This window comes from Phyllopteryx taeniolatus, chromosome 15 (genome assembly GCF_024500385.1).
Source record: "Phyllopteryx taeniolatus isolate TA_2022b chromosome 15, UOR_Ptae_1.2, whole genome shotgun sequence".
NCBI lineage: Eukaryota > Metazoa > Chordata > Actinopteri > Syngnathiformes > Syngnathidae > Phyllopteryx > Phyllopteryx taeniolatus.
Window position 1 is genome coordinate 7,532,570 of NC_084516.1, and position 24,001 is coordinate 7,556,570.

Here is a 24,001-nt window from a genome sequence, read left to right on the forward strand (position 1 = left end):
ACGAAAAATGAGGTGTTTTGGGGGCTCTGGGATGGAAAAATTGAATTTCTTTATTTCCATGGGGAAACTTGATTAGGTAATACTGAATTGAGTTACAAACTTGGTCACAGAATCAATTACATATAAACTTGTAAGTCAAGGTACCACTTATATAATGAATGTTTGAAAACTCTTGAAGAAATCTATGCATTTTGCCTTTTTACTGCACCTCTGTTGAGAAATGAGCGAGGAGTTATGACTAAATATCAATGTCCATGCATTACCTTTGTTGGGAGAGTCGACCTCCCCAATATGGCCGCGACGTAGGCACGACGATTAGCCAGGGTGGCGTATTGGTCTTCTTTTATATCTATGTCCGGTGACGATACCAAGGCGTCATTGTTTATACTGCTTTTCCGTAACCTCGGTGACGTCAAAATGTTTTTGATAATTTTTTTGGTGGGGTGGAGGTTTTATTAAGTAAACCCTAATGAATCCTGACATTTTGAGAGTAAAATAAACTGATTTCAGTAGTACCAAGTTCACTCTTTAGATGGCGGTACGTCCTCTTGTGGGCTGAGAAGCAGCACAACTGAAAGGAAGAGAAGAAGAATTAGGTACCAGACGGTTCACCATGGCGTTCAATTTTGGCAGCGGTGCGGCTTCCAATCCTGCAGCCAGTAAGAGCACTTTACTTACACATTTTGTACGATAATTAGTACGAGTTTATCAGTGTCCTACAGGTATTCTAAAGCTTTGGTTTGACTCATAGGAAAGCGAACGAAAGGTTAACCCTCGTGACGAGATGCCCATAGCCGGCTAACTATAAATATCAAGTGAAGTCACAGGCTCATTCCAGACAACCTTCTCAGTAATGGGATTTTTATATAATGGACTACATTAAATAGTTACACTTATTGTAACTTATTTTTTATTTAAAAAAAAAAAAGGTATTTTTTTTAAACTACTCAGGCGCGCCGCAATGACGTAATTGCTGTCGCATGATAAACGTAGCGGAAGCCAGGTCAGCTTGTGGCTCATCCATAATAAATATTGAACACATCCATTATTGTTTCAAGATGAACGTATTTTACAAAAGTGGAACAGGCAAACGCACCTTAAGGCCGTCCGTGTTGTGATTTGGACTACTTAAATTAGTCCGTTTCTATGAACACGTATCAACACCATGCATCGAGGATGTACACAACCACGGATCCATGTCACATACATTATTACTGCATTCCGGAGTTAAAAATGTAAACTCAAACAAACCACCTTCATGAGACTCATCAGTACTATTAACTAGTATAGTAGCCTATTTTCTTATTGCATCCTTCATGAGACTCATCAGTACTATTAACTAGTATAGTCGCCTATTTTCTTAGTGCAATGGATTCAAATGGTACAAATCTAAACAATAGATTGGTAATGTGTAACAATCAATTCAAATGGAACCGTCATTCCAGAAAAGAATAGCAAATACAGAAAGGATCAGAAGATAAAAAAGAGAAAAAGGTTATGCTACATGCAGTATCATGCCAGGGACATGAGGGTTTATATTTAAAGCAGTACAATTTCCATTTGTTTTCAGAGCCTGTTTGTCAGAGTACTTGATTGAAAGAATGTGTTGTCTGACGTCACACTTCACACAAACATATGTCATTCAACTCACCTTTTGGCTTCTGCATTGAATAATAAATGGACGCCAACAAAACAGGGCATCTCAAACGTAGATTAAAAAAAAAAAACATTGATGAATTAAACCTAACAACACCAATAATCCAGTAGATGACGCCAAAGTAATACTTTTCTTGGTTTGACCACGCCTTTCTCTTTTTTTGAAGCCACAACTGGGTTTTCATTCGGTTCGTTTGGTGCGAAGACCACCGCATCAACAGCTTTTGGGTTTGGCACCCCTGCAACTACCACCACAGCCGCCTCTGGATTTGGCAGTAAGCCTTCTCTTTCTGTCCCTCTCTTTGCGGATGTGCATTATTACCCCTGTCTACAAAGTAATGAGAATAAAGTTGTCATAATCGTGAAGAAAAACAATGTGTTGAAGAAAGAGTCGTTATTTTATTTTCTGTCAAAATTCCCCACACAAACATAAAGGTAGTTTCATATGGCTATATATATATATATATATATATATATATGTATATGTGATCCGACAACTTTTTGGGTCCTAGCTCTCACAGCTCCGAGTTTCGGCACGGCGACCACCACAGCTGCCGCACCAGCAACAGGATTTTCCTTTGGCTCCACCAGCACAGGTACGTTGCGACACCTGTTTTGGCCCATTATCTTCATTGTTTTATCTATGTTATTAACTCTTTTGTCATTTTAACTCCCAACTATGTCGTTCTCTCCCTCTCGCTGCCCGCCTGTGCCGGCCTGCAGGATTTGGGGGGCTGGGAGCCGGAGGTACCGCGGCCGGTGGGTTTAGTTTTGGGGGGTTTGGCTTAAACGCCAACCCGGCGGCAACGGCGGTGGGCTTTAATGCAGGCTGCTTTGGCGCAGCATCCACCGCTGGCAATGCTTTCAATTTTGGCAATAGCCTGGCTAGCACAGGTAGATAAAACCTTGTGATTGATTTGAGTCGTTTAGAGCTCACAAACATCCATGTGTCACGTTTTTTTGTGGTGTCGTGTGACGTCATGCATAACCCTTTGCATAAGGAGGAGACAACGTATGAAGGGCCGTCTGGGACATAATTCATTCAGAATTACAGCTCACACTCATTACTCAAGCACCCTCACATGCATAGTACACACTACTCAGTAGGGGTTGAACCGATTAATGGACGAGTCGATTTTATTATTCCGCATTGATGTTTAACGCTTGGTCGACTAATCGTTAATCACGTTTTTGGGATCTTGTCTTCCAATCGGCCAATATTCAGAGGACTTTCAACTTGCCCGTCTGCTGCTGTCACCTGTATTTTTAGTCATTTGTTTTCATTAAATTCTATGCTCTCCGGCGAAATATGTCTTTATACAAAACTGGTCTGCGGTGTTAAAAAAAAGGTTGCAGACCGATGTACTGTGCTGAAAAAATATCAATGACATCATCAATTAATTGACTTCGACTCAGCTTTCATCACATTATAGGTGACTATAAAAAATCTTTAGTCATTCAACCTTTAGTGTATGTTAAGGTGTTTCAGTAGTGTGTGAGAAGTAATCCTGAATTATGTCCCTGACCTGACGGCCCCTTATAACGCAATGCACTCATCTACTTTGTTACACCAGCCACTGTGATAAATGCTTTCTTATTGATGATCTAAATTCATATTTGTTGTTATTTTTGTTTGTTTCAGAACATACAACATATATACATATATATTTTGTTTTACCCTCAGGAACATTTGGTGGCTTTGGCACGACCACAGCTGCCGCGCCGGGTTCCACGTTTAGCATCGCATCCTCTTCGAACACTACAGGTAAGTCGGCAACATGCCCTCAGACCCCCGCTGATGGTCTTGGTCATGCCAATTTTTCCGCTTGTCTATGTGACAGTCCCGTCAGTTTTTCCACCAGTGGTAGAATTTGGTGTTCAAACAGAATTCTCATGGAAAACTATGCCGCGAAATATATCATCATCATCCGTGACAAGAGCAAATCGCACAAGACCTTGGCTCAGCAAGAATCTAAAGGATTAAAGTCAAGCGTTTTTATTGTAACATTTGTGGATACACAGCTACAAATGACCAATATAAACACACCTGCTAATGTTAACTTAGCTTGGACACTGCAGTATTGTGCTCCACAGTCTCCATTTGACTGCTGCGAACTGGTTTCTTGCTGTTTCGAGTCTCTTCTTGGAGGAAATGCGGCAACATGTCAAAATGTAAATGAATGCGTTCAATGCGGCATGGTTTAAACAGTTTTGTTTTGAAGTGAAGGCCTGACTGGCACATCCGCTTTCTCCGTTCTGTGTTCTTAGGAGGCCTCTTTGGTACCACACAGAACAAAGGCTTTGGTTTCACTTCCGGCCTTGGTACTGGAACAGCCGCTGGCACCACCGGATTCGGTACTGGATTGGGAACCACCAGTCTGGGTGGGTTTGGTGGCTTTACTCTCCAGCCCACTCAGCAGCAGCAGGGTAAGTGACACCCATGGGTAAATGATCGCTTCACTTAAGTTTCGTTTTAAATCAAGTTAACAAAAAGCAAAGGATGATGGAGTACCTGGAGACAACCACAAGCACGGCAGAGCATGCAAACTCCACCCAGGAAGGCCGGCACTGAGAGTCAAACCTTGAACCTTATAACTGTGAGGCAGACCTGCTAACCACTTCAGCGCTGTGCTGTCGCAGCACCAAATAAACCAAAACAATAAACTTAGAAACCTCTTTTAATTTTCAGGTGTCCGTGTTCTGTTGGTCATGTGCTACTTGCTACACTCATTCATTAGTTATTATTTTAGTTGCTTCTGCTAGATCTGTTGGGTGAGGTCTCTGCCAAACTTGGGTTCTAATGCGAACTGACTGTAACATTTAAAAGCACAATAAAAATTCAATATAAATGACATGACATATACTAATGCAAATAGCATGTAGCTTAAAGCATAAGGGCGACTGACTAGCTCTTCGCAACGGATGGATAGTTTTACTTTAATCTTATGTTGATTAACTTATTTTTACACTTGTATGACTTGTATTACATATGAGTAAAGCACTAATCTGCTTTATTGTTTTATCAGGAGGCTTGTTTGGTCAGCCCGCCCAGCAGCAGGCTCAGCCCAATCAGCTGTACCAGCAAGTGACTGCTTTGTCGGCGCCCACCTTGCTGGGGGACGAGCGCGACTCCATTCTGGCCAAATGGAACCAGCTGCAGGCCTACTGGGGCACGGGCAAGGGCTACTTCAGCAACAACAACCACCCCGTAGACTTCAACCAAGAAAACCCCTTCTGCAGGTTCAAGGTAATGCCGAATTGGTCAAAATTAATAAACATTTTTTACAGTAAACATTCGCTAGTCATGGGGCATAGGGTCCGAGCCCTGCTGTGAATAGTGAAAAACCACGAGTAATTGACGCCCCTCTAAAAATGTTTACCCCAAACTATGATCCCAAAATACTTTAATACATTATACATTATGCAGTTTACAGTTTACCTTGGGGAATGGGTTCCAGACCCACCTGCAAATGCAATAGGTTAAGAGCCATGATATAGAGCAATGGTTTTTAACCTTGTTGGATTACTGAACCCCTTAAGCTTAATGCGCGCATTCACCGACCCCTTCCTAATTGGAAAACCTTTTCTTTTAACTCAATCTATATCAACAATAACAGTATAATGTATATATTCAATATAAATTTGATCCGTGCAGAAAATCAATGTGTTCAAAAAACAAAACCAACAAAACAAGAATTATACACACATACAACACAAACTTAACACATTGAATAGTCATTCATTACAAATGAATGACTTTTGCTGTTGCCTTATCGAGACAAGTTCAGAAAAGCGCAACTTCACCTTGACAAGTGCCGCTCTCATATTTTATTGATTTCTTTAATCTTCCATTATCCTGGTAAGGCAAAAAAAATAATAATCACTGTCACCGTCGGTGATCTGTTTGATATCATATGCTGATTCTGTTGCTTTGATATTTTTTGCAACAGTCAATTCCTTTCCTTTCCTTCCTTTACATCTATCAGCCTCGAAAAGGATTGCTCGCAAAGATACGATAACTATCTCAACTGCTTTCTTAGTAACGAGGTGTGTGTGTGTGTCTGTGTGTCTGTGTCTTGACCTCCGCTGAACCCGAGACTGACCTAACGAATCCTTGGGGTTCAATCAAACCCAGGTTCAGAACCACTGATATAGAGAGACCGTGTAAAAATGTTTTCTTTTTTATAGTTGTATCCCTCCCACACACTTCAAACATAAAGTTATTCAAACACAGTTTTCCAATGCATTCTAAAACATTTTTGAACCCAAAATAACCCTAATCAATTCAATAAACTGTGGATTTCCTTTTGCAGATGTGAGGGAATTACAGATAGATGCAGAGTTTCCACAGAAAAAAATACATTTGGGTGAATTTCTGAATCGCGAATAAATGGCAGTTGGCCGTATATTGTGTTCACCAGGCTGTGGGCTACAGCTGCGTGCCGATCAGTAAGGACGAGGACGGCCTGGTAGTCTTGGTCCTCAACAAGAAGGAGGCGGACGTGCGAGTGCAGCAGCAGCCACTTGTGGAGTCACTGCACAAGGTTCTGGGAAGCAACCAGACGTTAAGCGTCAACGTGGACGGCGTCAAGTCGCTTCCTAACGACCAGTACGTCTCACACGTACACACACACTGGATTTAGCGTTGAGTGCTAAATGAACGTTTTAACCTTTTTGTATTGGACTGATCTCGTGAGGTTTGCACATATTGTATTGTATATACATGTATAAATGTTAATATTCATATTTTTGAAATTATATTGTGATTTAAAAATGCTTGAAACACTTTGTTTACATGTAAATAGTTTTTATTTAAATAAAATTATTAGACAACTAATACTAATGTGACTAGTACATGTATAATTAAATCAAATTAAATATATAGAAAGCAAAGCACTGTGATATGGCCTTAAAATGTAAATAATTTTTTAAAATACTTTTTACTATAATACTGCTCATTGAGGGATAAACACAATTCCAATGAAGTTGGGACGTTCTGTTAAACATAAATAAAAACATAGTACAATGATTTGCAAATCATGTTCAACCTATATTTTATTGACTACACTACAAAGACAATATATTTAATGTTAAAAATGATAAACATTATTGTTTTTAGAAAATAATTATTAACTTTGAATTTTATGGCTGCAACACGTTCCAAAAAAGCAGGGAGAGGTGGCAAAAAAGACGGAGAAAGTTGAGGAATGCTTATCAAACACCTGTTTGGAACATCCCACAGGTGAACACGCTAATTGGGAACAGGTGGGTGCCATGATTGGGTATTAAAGGAGCTTTCCTGAATTGCTCAGTCATTCACAAGCAAAGATGGGGCGAGGTTCACCTCTTTGTGAACAAGTGCTTTGAGAAAATAGTCGAAGAGTTTAAGGACAAAGTTCCTCAATGTACAATTGCAACGAATTTAGGGATTTCATCATCTACGGTCCATAATGTCATCAAAAGGTTCAGAGAATCTGGACAAATCACTGCATGTAAGCGGCAAGGCCGAAAACCAACACTGAATGCCCGTGACCTTCGATCCGTCAGGCGGCACTGCATCAAAAACTGACGTGTAAAGGATATCACTACTATGCAAAGCAAAAGCCATTTATCAACAACACCCAGAAATGCCGCCAGCATCTCTGGGCCCGAGCTCATCTAAGATGGACTGATGCAAAGTGGAAAAGTGTTCTGTGGTCGGACGAGTCCACATTTCAAATAGTTTTTGGAAATTGTGGACGTCGTGTCCTCCGGGCCAAAGAGGAAAAGAACCATCCGGACTGTTATGGACGCAAAGTTCAAAAGCCAGCATCTGTGATGGTATGGGGCTGTGTTAGTGCCAATGGCATGGGTCATTTACACATCTGTGAAGGCACCATTAATGCTGAAAGGTACATACAGGTTTTGGAGAAACATACGCTGCCATCCAAGCAACGTTTTTTTCATGGATGCCCCTGCTTATTTCAGCAAGACAATGCCAAGCCACATTCTGCATGTGTTACAACAGCATGGCTTCATAGTAAAAGAGTGCGGGTACTAGACTGGCCTGCCTGCAGTCCAGACCTGTCTCCCATTGAAAATGTGTGGCGCATTATGAAGCGTAAAATACGACAACGGAGACCCCGGACGGTTGAATAGCTGAAGATGTACATAAAACAGGAATGGGAAAGAATTCCACCTACAAAGCTTCAACCATTAGTGTCCTCAGTTCCCAAACGTTTATTGAATGTTGTTAAAAGAAAAGGTGATGTAACACAGTGGTAAACATGACCCTGTTCCAGCTTTTGGGGAACGTGTTGTTCTAAGTTAATGATTATTTGCTAAAAACAATAAAGTTTATCAGTTTGAATATTAAATATCTTGTCTTTGTAGTGTATTCAATTAAATATGGGTTGAACATGATTTGCAAATCATTGTATTCTGTTTTTATTTGTTTAACACAAAGTCCCAACTTCATTGGAATTGGGGTTGTAAAGCAATCATACAGTTTTCATTCAAGTCTAGAATATACAGTTTTTAAAACTTATGACTGATTCATTCCATGATATTAAGGCTGCTAAATATTTTGAAATCTAAACATTGCAATCTAGTTGCAAAAATTTTTTATAGTAAAAATTATTACATTTTTTTTAAACACCTATTAGTTAATTAAGTACAATGTATCGCAGCCAAATCTTATTAGATCATTCTGTAGTTGTTGAGCTTATGTAGGCTATTAATAGTGAGGTAGCTTAAATGAGGTAAAGTTAGGTGGATGCAGAAGGAAATATTGCTTTATTTTGTTCCGCTCTCAGGACGGAGGTGATCATTTATGTGGTGGAGCGCTCCCCTAACGGCACGTCAAAGCGCATACCCGCCTCCACGCTCTTCACGTACCTGGAGCAGGCCAACATCAAGGTGCAGCTCACGCAGCTGGGTGTGGCCATGTCGGTCACGCGGACCGAGCTCTCACCAGCGCAGCTCAAACAGCTTCTCCAGAACGCCCCAGCAGGTGAGCGCGCGCCCCGTTTCTCATCGGTTTGTTCTGCAATGACTTAAAGATACTTTGTCCCCACCAGGGGTGGACCCCATCATCTGGGAGCAGGCCAAGGTGGACAACCCTGACCCAGAGAAGTGAGTATGTTTGCTTTTGTTTGTACTCATTTACAACCCGCAGTGATAAACCTCCGCCTGGTTTGTGCCTAGGTTGATCCCAGTGCCCATGGTGGGCTTTAAAGAGCTGCTTCGTCGACTTCAGATCCAGGAACAGATGACCAAACAGCATCAGACGAGAGTAGACGTGAGTAAAAACCATTGCTGTATAAACTACAGATACAAAATACAACAAACATAAATCCAAACATGGTTTTGTGCATGCTCGATGATCAATAAAGTGGCTTACAGTATAGTGGTACCTTGACTTATGAGTTCAGTTTGTTCTGTGACCAAGCTCGTAACTCAGTTTACACACACATCATCCATCCATCAATTTTCTTTACCGCTTATCCTCACTAGGGTCGCAGGGCTGCTGGAGCCTATCCTAGCTATCTCCGGGCGGGAGGCGGGGTACACCCAGAACCGGTCTCCAGCCAATCGCAGGGCACATAAAAACAAACAACCATTCGCACTCACATTCACTCCTAGGGGCAATTTAGAGTCTTAAATCAATCTACCGCGCATGTCTTTGGGATGTGGGAGGAAACCGGAGTGCCCGGGGAAAACCCACCCAGGCACAGGGGAGAACATGCAAACTCCACACAGGCGATTTGAACCCCACTCCCCAGAACTGTGAGGCAGATGTGCTAACCAGTCGTCCACCGTGCCAGCTACACACATCAAATAAATGAAATGAATTGAAATGCTGTTAACCTGTTCTAGCCATTCTTTTAATAAAGGAAAATTTCCACTATCCAGTATAAAAAAAAAACAATAAAAGAAAACGTAAAGAAATAAACTGGTTTAAAAAAAAACCTGTAATTAATAGGGATGCACCAATACAACTTTTTTTCAGACACAGTACAAGTACTTTCATTGCTCACCGATCCAAAGTACTGATACTTGATAATGCCATTGCGTCTTGCAACTTGCAAATGTTTTATTTTGATCTCATTTTGTTCAAAAACACAAACATTTCACAAACAAGTTTTAGTCAAGTATGACACCTTTTGAAGTTACTACTTCTATTCCTGACCCTTTAACATCCAACTGCATGTTTTTCTTGGCACACATTTCACTGAAATGTAGTATGTAATACAAATCATTTCAGTTATGTGGTCCCTCAGTCTGAACACTAGAGGTCCAGTCGGTAAAAGGAATGCATAGATAAATTGACGAAGAAGCAATAAGAGACGAAGAAGAACATAGCGTCTGATGGGTACAAATAGGAATGGATGCCATGTTACCACTGTGTGTTAACTTCAAAATAAAGTGAGTCAAAAGAAAAGACTGCTTCTTGAGAATACCACAAGTTAAAACTGTGGCAGTACAACTCAAGTGATACTTTATCACACCATCGCTAAGAAAAATGAGTCTTCTAGTTTGCATGTGCGTCACAAAAAAAAAGCAATAAAATTGGTTATTTTATTTACGGTACTGTTCTGCTGGTCCCACTACTGGTTTCACATGAGGTCCTCTCTGTGCTGCGCCTCTATATTTCACAAGCGCTTGTTCCACTAAGTCATTATGGGCGCACTGATGAACCTGCGGACTTTGCAGATCGTCTCCAACGACATCAGCGAGCTCCAGAAGAACCAGGCGACCACCGTGGCCAAGATCGCCCAATACAAGAGGAAGCTGATGGACCTCTCACACCGCGTGCTGCAGGTATATTCCGCTGCAGCTGTCCTGTCCGACATCTCTTTTCTCTTTCCCTGCTCTTGTCATGATCCCTCCATTCGTTGTTCACAGGTGCTGATCAAACAGGAGATCCAGAGGAAAAGTGGGTACGCCATCCAGGTGGATGAGGAACACCTCAGGGTGCAGCTGGACACCATTCAGTCGGAACTCAATGCCCCCACGCAGTTCAAGGTGAGTGTACTGCTACTCTTCAACTGTTTGACTTTTTAATAGCAGCAGACGAACAAATAAATAGTGTATCTGGCTCATAACTAGGGCTGCAACTCACGATTATTTTACTAAATGATTGATCTGGTTTTTATTTTATTTTTTTAATTTATTACCGTATTTTTCAGACTATAAGTCGCAGTTTCTTTTTCATAGTTTGGCCGGGGTTGCGATTTATACTCCGGAGCAATTTATCTGTGAAGTTATTAACACTTTATTGTATAATTTCATGTTATTTTTACACTGACAACCGCAAGAGGGCGTTCTAGGCCTGTGTATCTGTACCTGCTACTTCTGTACCTCTGAAAATTGATAATTTCAACATTGCGGTAATTTATAAAAACAACTGAGAAGGATTGAACAAAAATGGCATCAAAAAGAAAATCATATTCTGCAGATTGCAAGCTGCAAGTAGTGAAATATGCAGCCGAAAACAGTAATTGAGCAGCAGAAAGCCAGTTTGGAGTGAGCGAGAAACTTGTAAGGGACTGGAAAAAAGCAGAGGTTACTCTTACTGAAATGAAGAAAACAAAAAAAGGTAATCGCGGGCTGATTGATGAAGAGCACAGCTTCACGGCAACCGGGAGAATGCACCATGCAACTTTCCTGGAAGTTATTGGATGGATCGACAAAGCATGGGCTTCAGTGACAACCAAAACCCTCCTACAATGGTACAACATATTTATTGTATACGATTTTTTTTTTTTTTTTTTTAGATGATTTAGAAAAATATTGATGTGCTGAATCCAAATATCACATTGGTTTTGGCCATGTTTTTTATTTTTTTATTTTTACATTTTTGTATATACATATACAGTACATACACATGTACCACTAATATGCAGGAGATTTCTCGACTGTCTCATGGGACAAATGAGGTGTCAATTTGTGTGGCAAATATGTTATTTTAAGTTTAGACATGGTTTTAATGTTTCCCGCCTTAGGGTCGCTTGAATGAGCTGATGTCCCAAATCCGCATGCAGAACCACTTTGGCGCCGTGCGATCGGAGGAGCGCTACAATGTTGACGCGGACCTCCTCCGAGAAATCCGACAAGTAATTGTTTCACTAAAGAGGTGTTTTAGACCTCCATTTTAAGACTGAGCAATGGAGTAGGATTAAAGTTTAATGAAACGTGTTTGCATACCTTCTCATTTAGCACCTAAAGCAGCAGCAGGATGGTTTGAGTCACCTAATCAGCGTCATTAAAGATGACTTGGAAGACATCAAACTCATCGAGCACGGCCTGAGCGACAGCGGACACGTACGAGGCGGCATCCTGAGTTGAGATGACTGACAGGCCCGCACACACCCAACATGCTCACAATCTCAATATCCATCCTCTGATGCATGTTTGTCAGCATGATGCTTCAATTAGGGAACAGTGTCTCAATGTATTTGCCAGTGACTGACTAATCTGTACTTTCTGGACTGATAATAGAAAGCTTACAGGTGCAAAATAATATCCCTTGCCCTTCATGTCAAATCAGATTATTGATATGAGGCTTCCAACACATTTGTATATACATCTTTGTATTGCTTTTATATCCCGCTAGAATGTTATTAAAATGTAATTTCAACTGGAACCATGAAACCCGCAGTGGCGCTACATCTTTATTAGTAGTGTATACGGTCCAGTGCGATGCTGTTGGACGTCTCACACCTGTCGTGTTTACCTCTTCAGGTGAGCTTTTTCCAACATCTTATCAAAGCAGGGCTTGGCTTGATAGGATTCACGTCGCGGCAGATTGGCATCCCTGTGCAGATGAACGACAAATGGCAGCAGAGTCGATTAAGCTTGCACAGGGATTATTTATTCACGCGGGGATGACACTTTCTAAAGGTCTGTTTTGTACTCTGGATTCTCAGGAGTCCATTTTGTCTGTTGCTATTTCGTGAAATGTTACTCATTGTCCATGAAGACTGTACAGTGGTACCTTGACTTATGAGTGCCTAAATTGTCAGTTCTTCGAGTTACAAGCTGTTGCTTGATGGATTCTTTTGCTTTGTGTTGCGAGCCAAAATTTGAGTTACTAGTGTGCTTTAGCAATGCTGGCTTGAGTGAAATTAATAAAAAAAAGGAGCAGCACACTGTAAAAGATTAATTGCATTTGAGATCATTTCAATGGGGGATATTAATTTGAAATATGAGTAAATTGAGTTACGAGCTTGGTCACTGAGAAAATTAAACATGTAAGTCAAGGCACCACTGTGGTCGGAATACAGTCCACAAAATTAGGACTACATAGTGAGCTTTTTTAAAAATTGTTATTGTTATTGTATTCTCTGTTCTCTCTTGCATACACGAACATAGAAAACAGTCCAGTGGATCCTCAGTTTACGACGTAATGCCAATCATGCAGGTCGGAACACCCTTCAGTCTTATCACTAACCTAAGCTAATACAGTAGTAAAGCTAGAATGACTGTAAATTGTTTGGATGAAACAAACCCTCCGGCCCTAAATATTAATCAAATGAAAGGTGAGCCGGTAACAGCTTGCATATGCTCACGCCATGCGCAAACTAGTTCAATGCGTGCCTTTCGTAACCTCAAAAGGCTGTGTGTTGAGACCACCATAAACAAAAAAACCCTGTGTAATAACAATGTTCGCTATTCATATGCACATGACTAGAAAGCAAATCAGAGTGGACGCAGTTTAACAAACTCCAAGTTAAAAACAACGAAGGGAAAAAACGGTCCAGACTGTAAGGTTTACATCAGTGTCCCTACCCAAAAGTTTTCATGTACCCTCAGCTAAAACCTTTTACGGTGAGGCCACCACCGCGTCTACTTGTGTGCCGAGATGCCCACTAAGCGGAATGCCTCCATGAATTCGTTGATATCGATGACCCCGTCCTTGTTGAAGTCGATGCTCTGAGCCAAGTCCGCTACGGTTTTGTCGCTGATCTCCATCTTGAGGTGAGAGCTCAACAGTTTCCAAGTTTGACGGAATTCCTCCAGTGAGATTAGACCTGGAAGGAGAGTGAAACAAGGTTATTTGAAGAAATTAAATGGGGTTATGGTTTACAGAGTCTCACGGACCTGAGTGATCTGTGTCTATAACCCGGAAGATGGTTTCAAGATTGGAGTGGTTCTTGTACATGATCTCTAGGATGCTGGTGTCTGAGATCTGTCAGGAAGATAACGAAATCCTTCGATTGCGTGTTTACAAAACGACCCTCAAAATATGAAAAGCTGTTTAAGAAGGACCACGGGTTTAATTCCCCTCAACCAGAAAAGGCACAAACTGCTCAAATGCCCTGGAGCAAGGCACCTAACTCACCCAATAACCCGTATGCCCTTTGCTTGTTGCTTTTGTACCAAGCATGACAAGTGACAAAAAATGGTTTTAATCTTAATGAATGTTCAAGTGGCACCTCTAGGTGAGGCTCTGTGAGGGAGAGCTCCCTGATCCACTGCCGGTATTCCACCTTGCCGTGCTGGGTACTGCTGACAAGCTGAGGGCGCAGGACCCTCCAGGGTAGACCCAGCTTCAGAATGCTCTCTGTGGCACTGGCCCAGTCCCTCGTGGAGATCAACCCTGGTGACACGGCACAGCTGTTATGGAACAATGCTACCACAAGGTGGTGTTGAACTAGCACATTGTTGCATGTAAGAGTGAAACTTCCCTTTCCAACTTAGTACCTGTGCTGTCTGGATCAAACGCCTGGAAGGCACTGATGAGATCTGACTTGTGGACAAACACTTGTTGCCGCAGAGCTTGCAAGGCCGACCTCTCTGTCCAGCCAACACTGACAAAATATTATTATTAAAGGCACGCAGGGCTCTTATCGTAACGGAGGGGTGGTGAATGAGCCAAGACCTCAACGCCAAAGTAAAGTTAACTTCCCGCTGGGGATAAATAGATGTTTGGTTTGGATCTAACTGAGGTTTCTTGGTCATTGGCAAAGGTCTATACAACAATGGGTGCCTATTTCGCCTTTGGTTTCTGTGAGAGCAGACACAGCCTTGGTGCAAGCAATCACCTCAATTTTTCCTGAAGAAGTGTGGTCCACGATACCTTTGTCGCAGGGTGAGATCTATGCATGTGCTGCTGGCTTGATACTGAACCAGGTGAGGGTTCAGATTGGGGCCCATCCTGATGTAGGCTCCTCTGTTACTGCCCACTTCGTAGTAGTTGGAAGCTGAGAATATGGTCAGAACCTGCATGGAGAAGATCTGTGGTCAATCTTAAATTTATTGTCGACCTTCTCCCCGTGGCACACTCACCCGACGATTGTGGCAGAATTCATAGCCGTCTTGTTTGCACTCGTGTGAACGGATGAGGAGCTGCAGGTTGTGACGTCCGAGAACATTCTCTGTGACATCTGGACCCCAATAGCAGCCGCCGCCTCGCAACTTATTAGGTATGCAGCCATTCTGGGGCATCGGGTCGCTCCACAGCATGTCCACTATCTGGTTTATAAAGTTTTTCTGTAAGGCAACCCACCAAATGAGTGCATGTACCATAAGTAGCATTTGTTCTTACTTGTTTCCACTCGTGGTCATCTGTTCCAGTGTCCTCAGGGTCTTGGGCAGAGTCGGACATCTTCATATCTCCATAAGACTGGTCAAAACCTGCATCTCTGCGCCTCTTCCTCAGCTCCTTTTCCACTGACCAGTAGAGTTGGTCGCTCACGGGCGGGTTTTGGAGTGAGCGACGTGGGAAATCGTGCCTTCCGGCTGGAGTCGGGCTCTGGTTCGGCAGCGAGCGAACTCGACGTCGACTTTCCACCAGACGGTCAGGGTCCGCCATCTTACTGTTGCTACTGGTGATGTGAAGGCTTTGCATGGGAGGCTTCAGGGTCGAGACATACTGGCCAAAAATACGTTAGTTTAGATCAGCACCTGCAATTTCTGAAATAATAATTTCCGATAAATTTGACATTGTTGGCCAGTCTTACTTTGTGTCTGTCCAGTCTGGCTATTACATTAAGGTCTGTGGATTCAGAGATGCCTCCATGCACAATGAGCACTTTGTGATCCACCATGGTTGCCAGAGGCAACGAGCTGAAGATCTTCTGGAGGAGCTTTAGGATCTTTTTGCCATGCACCTGCAACCAAGTCCTTAATGTAGGCATCAGACTACAGTGCTCGCTTAAATGCTGCTGCTTTTTTACAGGAAAAGAAGTGAGTCGAGGTTGTTTCTCTGTTTTGTCAAGCGTCTAGATCTTTTGCTTTTTGGTTCGGCTATGCACTCAAGATGATGCCAAACCTACGCGGGTGATTTTTACTTTTTCAGGGCCTGGAGGGACAAGGACAGGGACATGGGACAAGGACAAATCTGTTTAATTTTGGAACAAGAAATGCTTCATTTTTCATTGGCCTTGTTCTCCTTGGTCAGTCTGGCTGGTGTAAATCATGTTATGCAATCATGTTTTTACCCACAAAGACCCTCTTCCACAGAGTCCACACAACCCCTTCTTAAATACAGCTCCTCACTTGAGAAAAAATCCTAACCTTGACTTGTAATGGAGTATTTCCACTACTCGGCAGATTTATTGTTGCATGTTGAGATGAAAGCAACATAATCTCAAGACCTAAAACATGAGGGGTTTTTTTACTTCTCCCTACTCCCTTTGAACGTGTAAACTGTGCTGAATGAGGATATCTATTGATGTTCATTTCCTTTCTTTTAAATTGGCTTATGTTATTATGAATGACTTTGATTCATTTCCATTGGAAACATGTCGAACATACCCGGTATTTTCCCGCAACTTCTTTGGTGAATCCATACCTCGAAGAGCACAAACAAAAGAGTGTTAGTGAGTGAGTTTAGTTCCTTTGACTGAAATATGAATTTAGCAAAAAGATCTTGACATTGCCATTGTACCTCAGGTTAACTATGTGGTCCTCATGGTTGCCCCTATTCAGATGGATGTTGTTGGGGTAGACCAGCAGGAACCCAAACAGGATGAGCAGGATCTCTAATGAGTTCTTGCCTCGATCCACAAAATCTCCGTTGAACACGTATGGCTTCTCGGATGAAGGCAATCCATTCTGGAGACATGCGAGATGTTTGTCTGACAATGTACAACTGACTGGTTGATGTATGCAAGTACCTTGTAGAATATCAGTAGTAGATCTTCAAGGTGTCCATGTAAATCACCTGTGAATGCAAACATAATGCCTCAGTGTTCTTGCAGCTTTTATTGTACATAATTAGGGGCCGAACACCACGGCGTGCGAGGTCCCTCTCAGAATTGCTGTTTATTCTTCTGACAATTTAATCGGCTTTTTGTAGGCATAAGAAAGATGCTAAACAAAGAGGCATCCTGTTTCCAGGTCGAGTAGTTGTATTTGATTAATCACTACCAGCCTTCCCAATTAACATGGATATTTGACTTCAAAAGCCGCCAATGGCAGTGAATGCGTTAAGAGTTGAAGCAGGGCATGGTTTCAGCTCATCCAGACTACACATCCAAAGCGTTTGAGAGCGCAGACAGTAACTTGATTTTTCACAATCCTGAAGCTTCATTTGACATACATTTTTTTACTATTCAAATTTGACAGCGTTGTTTACGACAGTCTTCTCTGTGTTATCTCAAATTTACAAGACCGATTTGAACTGCCCTTTGTTAGATCGTTCTCAAGTGACAAGATAAGGCACTAAGACACTGCTGCTAACAAACTAACGGATGGACAAGCTCAAATGTACCATTGCATTCACTATTCACTTTTGTTTTGCCCTTGGGAAGGTCACTCACGTTGTCATTGTGAGGCTTGGTGCTACTTACCGCATATGGTTATCTCTCTGGTATGGCAGAAGGAGACATGGTTGATATTCGGGAGAATTTGGAGCAGTCTCCAAGTCTCCCCTAGAAGCTGCAGAACGTAGCAAGCATGGAGCTTCTACTGGTGGAGAAAATTCAGTCAAACCATCACATCTGTGGCCTTTTTTTTTTTTTTTTTTTTTTTTTTTTATATTTCCAATTTGTGTCTTTTTGACCATTTTGTGTTGTCATTGCTTCATGTGCCTACTTGTCTATGCTTGAAGGCCTCCACCAGCTTGGACACGCCGCAGAATGTCATGGGAAAGGTTAGCCGGGGGCCTGTGTAGCTGTCAGGCACCTCAACACTCCTGCAGCAATTGTATCGCTCCCATTCCGTATCGCGGCAGATGTCGTTCTCACGGAAGATGTGTGATATTAGCTTTCCTGAATCAAAGGTTCAACAGATGGGAGGCGGATCTGTGTTGTAAGAGAAAGTTACGTTTGCGCGAGATAAACTGACTGTAATCGTCTGTAGACTTACGCTCGCTGCTGGCTGGGGTGAAGTGGTCCATCAAGAAGCCAAAGAAATTGTAAAGCTGCAAAGATGAAAGACAATGTGGCGGAATATAACCACAACCGTGTGTGCTTTCACACATCTGAGAAGGCATCCTGCAGTCACTTAATAAGGTGAATGATGCGTAAAATAGTTGTCAGACAGCGACGATTGCTTTCAACACAACAGAACGGGAGAAGTGGTGGTCAGGTTGGAAAACATCCCCCAGTCCAGTATTTTCAATCACCTTTCACGGTATTAGTGCTTGTGTACATAAGGAAGTGTTTGCTGTGAGTAGTCTGGAATATTAATTCAATGTGTAATTTTGTTGGGATTATGATGGCGGTTTGGGCTGTATACAAAATGGCTTCCCATAAGATTTGTTCTGATCTCACCTTGGTCTGGTCTTGCTCGTCGGCGTATTCGATGGACTGGAAGATGTTCCACGTGCATCTGCGTCTCATCTCCAGCCGGGCAACATACTGACGATACCAGCGTTGGATCAACACAGCCGCTCTGATAGCTACAATTCAAAAACATCCAAAGTTTTGAAAGCGATGAGCCGAGGCAGTCATATTCATTATTTGCTCGAAAAACTCACCCGTCGCAGCTTCACCGCGCGTGTAAAGTTGAGTAAAATGTTAGATGAAACACTTTTAGTCTAACAATGGTTGTGATGGAATGAAATCACATTTACCTGGAACGGAAATGCTCACTACAAAAGATGGAAATAACACGAATGAATGTGATTATTTTTGAAAACGTGATGATGAATAAATAGAAAAAAAAGTTAATGTCACCTCTGTCGCATTGCTTGGGGTGTGGTTTCCCCATGCCGCATCCCATGATCCTTGGCACTTTTTTCTGTCCCAAGATAATACTAGATTGTTTAGTAGTTGGGAGAGGAGTTCAGAACATTTATAGATTGTTGAAAATTGAAAACATTTAAAATTATATAATTGATGGTTCATTTACAAAATGCCCATTCCTAGTGTTCAACGATTGGATGCTATTTTTAGCCTTTGAACCAAACCACTGTAATTGACATTCATTTAACAATGTTTTGAGTTCTAAAATGACACAATTCACAATTTAGTGAAAAGACTTCAATCGATTTTACCTGGCTAAGACAGATCAGTCTGAATTCTCCCCACTTTCTCACAGCAACATTTTGTCCATGAAATCTTCCATCTTCTCAGCCCAGCTGCAACTGGATTCCTCCTCCCCTTCCCGTGTAACCGCGCAGTTATCGCCAGCGCAAATAGTATTGCCAAGTGTCTCACGTTTGCTTATAGGAAAAAAAAGATGCAAGTGGATTAGGATTAAAATTCGCTGTGTGCACCGGATGAAGGCTCCGATAAAGGCCAGCAGCTGTTATTGTGATAACACCGTTACTATGACAACAAGTGACAGCATTTTTTTTTATAGATTCACACAAACTCCTAACCTTTATTAAAACAAGGCACATATTTTATATTAGACAAATCTCACACACCAGCAAACAAAAATGTAATTTTTATTGGGGAACAGCGTCCATTATAAAAAAAAAATTGTAGCATAATCTAGAACAACATTGACGGGTATAAATTTACAAATTGCGATATGCCTTTTATTGAGAATAGTCAATCACGAATGTAAAATGTATAAAATACTCTCATAAAACATTGTTTTGAATATATCATTGTAATGTATTATTAGTATAATTCTTAAAATGTTTTATACCTGTCCTTGTCAATTCCAGCTAAAGAATGAATACAAATTCAGTTTGAATAATTAAATGTTTTCTCAAATTCCTATCCTAAATGTATATTCTGTCATAGTGACTGTTTGTCGTCGTACGAGAGTTGCTCCAACTACCTTGTATGTTTTAACATGCTTGGCCAATCAAGATTATTCTGATTCTGATTATGGAATATACTTTATACATACCCAAGTCACGTCATTAGGTATGCCCGCACAAGAGCTGTATATAAAAAACTAAAAATAAAAATGTGACCTTACAAAATGTTTTCAACTATCAAATGTTGTATTATAATTCAATTGTGCACATGTTCCTTAATGTATCCACTGAGGCACTTAGACCAAAGCAGGCATGTGAACTCATTTCCCAGCCAGGCATCCCGCATTAGTAACAACATTATTGACGTCACATTATTAAAATGACTCCCTTTTTTGGTGCGTGTTGAAATGCGCTTAAACTATGCGCTTTATATTGTAAGGTGATGAAATATTTGGACACGAGTTACATCCTCCACATTTGCTCCTGATTTGGGATGCAGGACGGGAAAGTAGTATGAGATCATCTGTCCTTCAAAGACTTGATTGTTGGTTATTATTCTCCAGTGAACGCCAATGTGTGGATCTACAGTATCTGTTTGTTCTTGTATTCATGTTATTGTGAGGTCACCCTATTTGTGATTCGTTACTCACAAATTCACCTAGTCGCAGATTTTTTTTTATTTTTTAGATCCTTTCTTTTTGTGGTCTTTCTGAAACACCCTACAATGCTGCAAAGTAGTGCATAAGCCCTGTCTAATAGAAAAGTAGTGCTTTGGCACCATCTTATGACATCTTGGTGCCAAGGAACTATGTTGAAGTAAAGAGAGGATCTTCAGGGCTTCTGGCCTGTCTAATGGAAAAGTAGTGCTTTGCTGCCATCGTACAGCGTCTATAGGCGATTGTAAACAACTAAATCTTATTACTCTATCCCACTTGACTGAACAAGGGGAAAACTTGATACCAAATATCTGTATTGTCCAGGATAGTTGTAATCGTTACATTTGGGAAGAAAAGGAACCAGCACTGTGTGCGTAGTGAAGTACAGATACAGTACCTGTAAAATCCGCTTAAGCACAGCAAGAAAGTATTTGTTACTTCCCACCACTGGTCCACAATAATCCTTGTTTAAAATGTTGGTTTAACATTCCAGTTTTTCTTGACATACAGTAGAATGTATGTAATATACCGCTGTTTAATATTATACCCAGCATGCATTTGTAACAATAAAGGTGTCCTTAATAGGCACCACACTTGAACAAACATTCTCTTTCCTCAATTCACAATTGTTTGTTTCTGCAACTTCCCACACAGGTTGATACATAGCGCAGGTGTGCTTGCATGCTTGGATATCTCGAGGGGTAATATCGCTACATAATTCGTGTGTGGCTCTGCTGAGGAATTTTACCTCCCAATCTGCATCATTAAATCAACAATGTATTTTTGGCTGCACTGACCAGACTTTTTTTTATCATCGTTTATTTTTGTTGGCTCTCCATGCTATCAGATATTAGCATCGCATAGCCAGGTGTTCTATTTCTTCCCTCCACATGCCGTCCTTGAATGTCACCTGCATAGGGCAATAATATTGTTAGAATATTTATCAGTGCAGGTTTTTGCCTTTCATGTTATTCCAGCAAACGTCTCCAAACTCATCCAAAAATGCGGAATTTGTGTGTCGTACTTTAATTTTCTGAAGGTGTCCAAAACATGTGCAGATGTATTATTTCTTCTAACTTGCTCAGTATATAACGTGGCGAATGCTCAAAAGAGCCCCCATAGTTCGTAGTTTTGGGTGTGTCCCAACCAGCTGTGCACTCCCATATCTCTCTCATGGCTGCTTCCTGTGTGCCATGCACTCACTCTCACTGATGGCTCGACTGTTTGTAAACATGCAAAGAATCATTTGGACTCAGAATTCCATCCACTGGTTATGGCCCATAACATGGTGCGAAGGTCCTCTTTGTCAAAGAAAGACTAAATAAATGGCCATTATGAGGGCTTTCCCACACTCCAAAAGTCACCAGGTATTTCCATTCTGGTGAAAATTGACATCTGATCAGAGACAATCTTTAGGAAACATGGAATTCGGTATGTATGTACGTATATCATAGGTGGACCTACCAAAAATGTTTTCAAAAGCCACGCCCAAAACCTCATGGAAGCGGCCATTTTATCAATGACAAAACAATGGCACTGCTTTAGACGCTGCAATGACAACTGGCAGCGTGTCAGGAACCCCCCCCCCCCCCCACACACACACACACACACATAATAGCTTTAATAGCTGTTGCTTGCTGGTGGCTAGCTGGGGGAGGGATGGCTGATATTGGTCCAAATCAATGACGCAACTGGAAACCCCCAGAAACAATGCAATGACACGTTGGTATTCAGTAGTCTCCTTAATTGGGCCCCGTATTGCCAAACTTTTTTATTTTGTAGCAGGCTTTGTTTATTTCAATTGTGTAAAAAAAAATATATATATCTTTAGCCATCGTCCCAGACACCCTGCATTGGGTTTTGATGTTCCACATACAATATATACTGTAACTGTACTGTATTGTTATTTATTTATTTATTTTACTGAACCATAAATGCATGCAATTGTCATGGACAAAGTTTTATCACGATTAGACCAACAAAAGGTCTCTGGAAGACACACGAAGTCTTCCATTTTGGTGTTGGGTGGCCATTTTAGTGTCAATTTGTTCATTTCTAGAGGTCCTTCAAAGAGGGACTTTTACAAATTTGAACCACTTGTGCTTAAAGATTGGCTCTTGAACCGTTTAAATTTTTGTCATTTCGTGTGGATAAATAATGGTGGCGAAGTTTGCTAACTAGCCCCTGAAACCAGTTTCACTTGACATGAAATTTGGTAGGCATGTCTATCATGAGTAGAGCCACAAAAGAGACTCAAGAAGCCACGCCTGAACAGACACAGGAAGTCTGCCATTTTGTTTTGAAGTGGAATTTTAGGGTCAATTTGTTGATTTCCAGCCACAAGGTGACTGACAGCATCACTCTTCAAACCCCTTGTTCCCTCTCCATTATGTCATCAAATGGGTGAGTAGTTCGACTTTGTGTTCTTATTACACAGTACTCAATACACTTGTATGAAATGTTGAAATGTTACTTAAAATGTTGCCTCACATCACATATCACTGTTGAATGGGATTCTTCCATCTCCAAAGCCACTACTTGTCAGCAAATCCCAAAAATGCCATTTTGGTTATGCTACACCGTAAGATAAACGTTGGTAATTTACCTTATATTGCTATCATATACTGTTGTGCACCAATATTAACACAACACCTCCCCACGATCATATTCAATGGCTAAATTATTTCGTTTAAAAATCCCTGCTTGAATATGCTGTCATTCATTGCAATGTTACAGGCACGTCGTCGCTGGCAGCCAACGGTGCCCATCAAATTTTGTGCTTGCTGTTCCCGACAAATTAAAAAAATATATATATTTAACAAAAGCTCAATGACTGCAGGTGTGTCATTGTCTCAAACTTTTATTTCAAAGGTCTAAGAGCCATGAGTAATGGACTGAAAAAAAAATGATGAGCTGCAAAAGGCAAAAATTCATCTGCATGCAAATTTACCTTTGTGGTGGTGATGGGCTTCCTTTTGCACCGAAACATTCCAGCTATTGATTTTTTTTTTTTTTTAAAGAAACAAGCCTACTCAAATATTTCTAACCTATTTTCAATCGTTTTTGTTTAAAAAAAAAAAAAAAAAAAAAAGGCTATACGTCACTTCTCAGACAGTTAAATACAGACACTTTTGGTTGGTTAACAAATTGTAATTGACCATGCTTGGACACGGGTTTTCTGCCCAATAGTGGCGATATACATGATCACCCGTGTATTTGAATGTGTATTTTTAACAACAAATTTGAAATCAGAAGTCATAAAATTCCAGTCACCGAGGTCAGCTGGGTTAGGCTCCAGCTCACCTGTGGAGAAGAAAAAATGGATGAATAGAAGTTATGAAAATTGTGTTAAGCAAATATTTTAGTATCCAGCTAATGTGTAATTTATGTCAAGAAGAAGGGATTTGGTTGGGAAAATGCTTTTTAAACTGGTTCATCCATCCATCCATCCATTTTCTTTAGCGCTTATCCTCACTAGGGTCGCGGGCTGCTGGACCCCATCCCAGCTATCTCCGGACGGGAGGCAGGGTACACCCTGAACCGGTCGCCAGGTTCAAGTGAAGAAAAAGTGCAATATGTTTGGCCACATAAACTGATCTGG

General features: G+C 41.2%; 2 protein-coding genes across 7 annotated transcripts; one reads left to right on the forward strand and one right to left on the reverse strand.

The window, feature by feature from the left end:
• Window positions 1-516: 516 nt before the first annotated feature.
• nup54 (nucleoporin 54) lies at window positions 517-12,291 on the forward strand. Of its 2 annotated transcripts, XM_061799404.1 has the most exons (15): window positions 517-659; window positions 1,824-1,931; window positions 2,169-2,252; window positions 2,380-2,550; window positions 3,341-3,421; window positions 3,925-4,083; window positions 4,683-4,903; window positions 6,078-6,265; window positions 8,451-8,647; window positions 8,715-8,769; window positions 8,842-8,935; window positions 10,351-10,458; window positions 10,543-10,662; window positions 11,643-11,753; window positions 11,857-12,291. In XM_061799404.1, the coding sequence occupies exons 1-15, from the start codon at window positions 614-616 to the stop codon at window positions 11,983-11,985; spliced, it is 1,872 nt and encodes a 623-aa protein (XP_061655388.1). In that variant the 5' UTR covers window positions 517-613; the 3' UTR covers window positions 11,986-12,291. The 2 variants fall into 2 exon arrangements, with proteins under 2 accessions (XP_061655388.1, XP_061655389.1); XM_061799405.1 differs by lacking the exon at window positions 2,380-2,550 and having other exon boundaries at window positions 518-659.
• A 137-nt stretch (window positions 12,292-12,428) lies between these two features.
• Window positions 12,429-19,526, reverse strand: LOC133489993 (serine/threonine-protein phosphatase with EF-hands 2-like). 5 transcript variants are annotated; one of them, XM_061799401.1, is made up of 18 exons: window positions 19,085-19,526; window positions 18,765-18,828; window positions 18,566-18,679; window positions 18,360-18,487; window positions 17,953-18,007; window positions 17,680-17,855; window positions 17,436-17,550; window positions 16,761-16,807; window positions 16,532-16,698; window positions 16,399-16,435; window positions 15,603-15,752; window positions 15,188-15,514; window positions 14,929-15,114; window positions 14,720-14,862; window positions 14,344-14,450; window positions 14,076-14,239; window positions 13,741-13,828; window positions 12,429-13,670 (listed from the first exon to the last, which is right to left on the reverse strand). In XM_061799401.1, the coding sequence occupies exons 4-18, from the start codon at window positions 18,426-18,428 to the stop codon at window positions 13,486-13,488; spliced, it is 2,016 nt and encodes a 671-aa protein (XP_061655385.1). In that variant the 5' UTR covers window positions 18,429-18,487; window positions 18,566-18,679; window positions 18,765-18,828; window positions 19,085-19,526; the 3' UTR covers window positions 12,429-13,485. The 5 variants fall into 5 exon arrangements, with proteins under 5 accessions (XP_061655385.1, XP_061655384.1, XP_061655382.1 ...); XM_061799400.1 differs by having other exon boundaries at window positions 18,360-18,574; window positions 18,662-18,679; window positions 18,765-18,844; XM_061799398.1 differs by having other exon boundaries at window positions 18,765-18,844.
• Between the last annotated feature and the right edge of the window lie 4,475 nt (window positions 19,527-24,001).

Coding starts and splice junctions, on each gene's coding strand:
- nup54 (XM_061799404.1), top strand. CDS start 614: ATGGCGTTCAATTTTGGCAGCGGTGCGGCTTCCAATCCTGCAGCCA. Junction 1,932..2,168: donor AGCCGCCTCTGGATTTGGCA/GTAAGCCTTCTC, acceptor TTTGGGTCCTAG/CTCTCACAGCTCCGAGTTTC. Junction 4,084..4,682: donor GCCCACTCAGCAGCAGCAGG/GTAAGTGACACC, acceptor TTGTTTTATCAG/GAGGCTTGTTTGGTCAGCCC.
- LOC133489993 (XM_061799401.1), bottom strand. CDS start 18,428: ATGAGACGCAGATGCACGTGGAACATCTTCCAGTCCATCGAATACGCC. Junction 13,829..14,075: donor TCACAGAGCCTCACCTAGAG/GTGCCACTTGAA, acceptor TCTTCCTGACAG/ATCTCAGACACCAGCATCCT. Junction 13,671..13,740: donor TATAGACACAGATCACTCAG/GTCCGTGAGACT, acceptor CTCTCCTTCCAG/GTCTAATCTCACTGGAGGAA.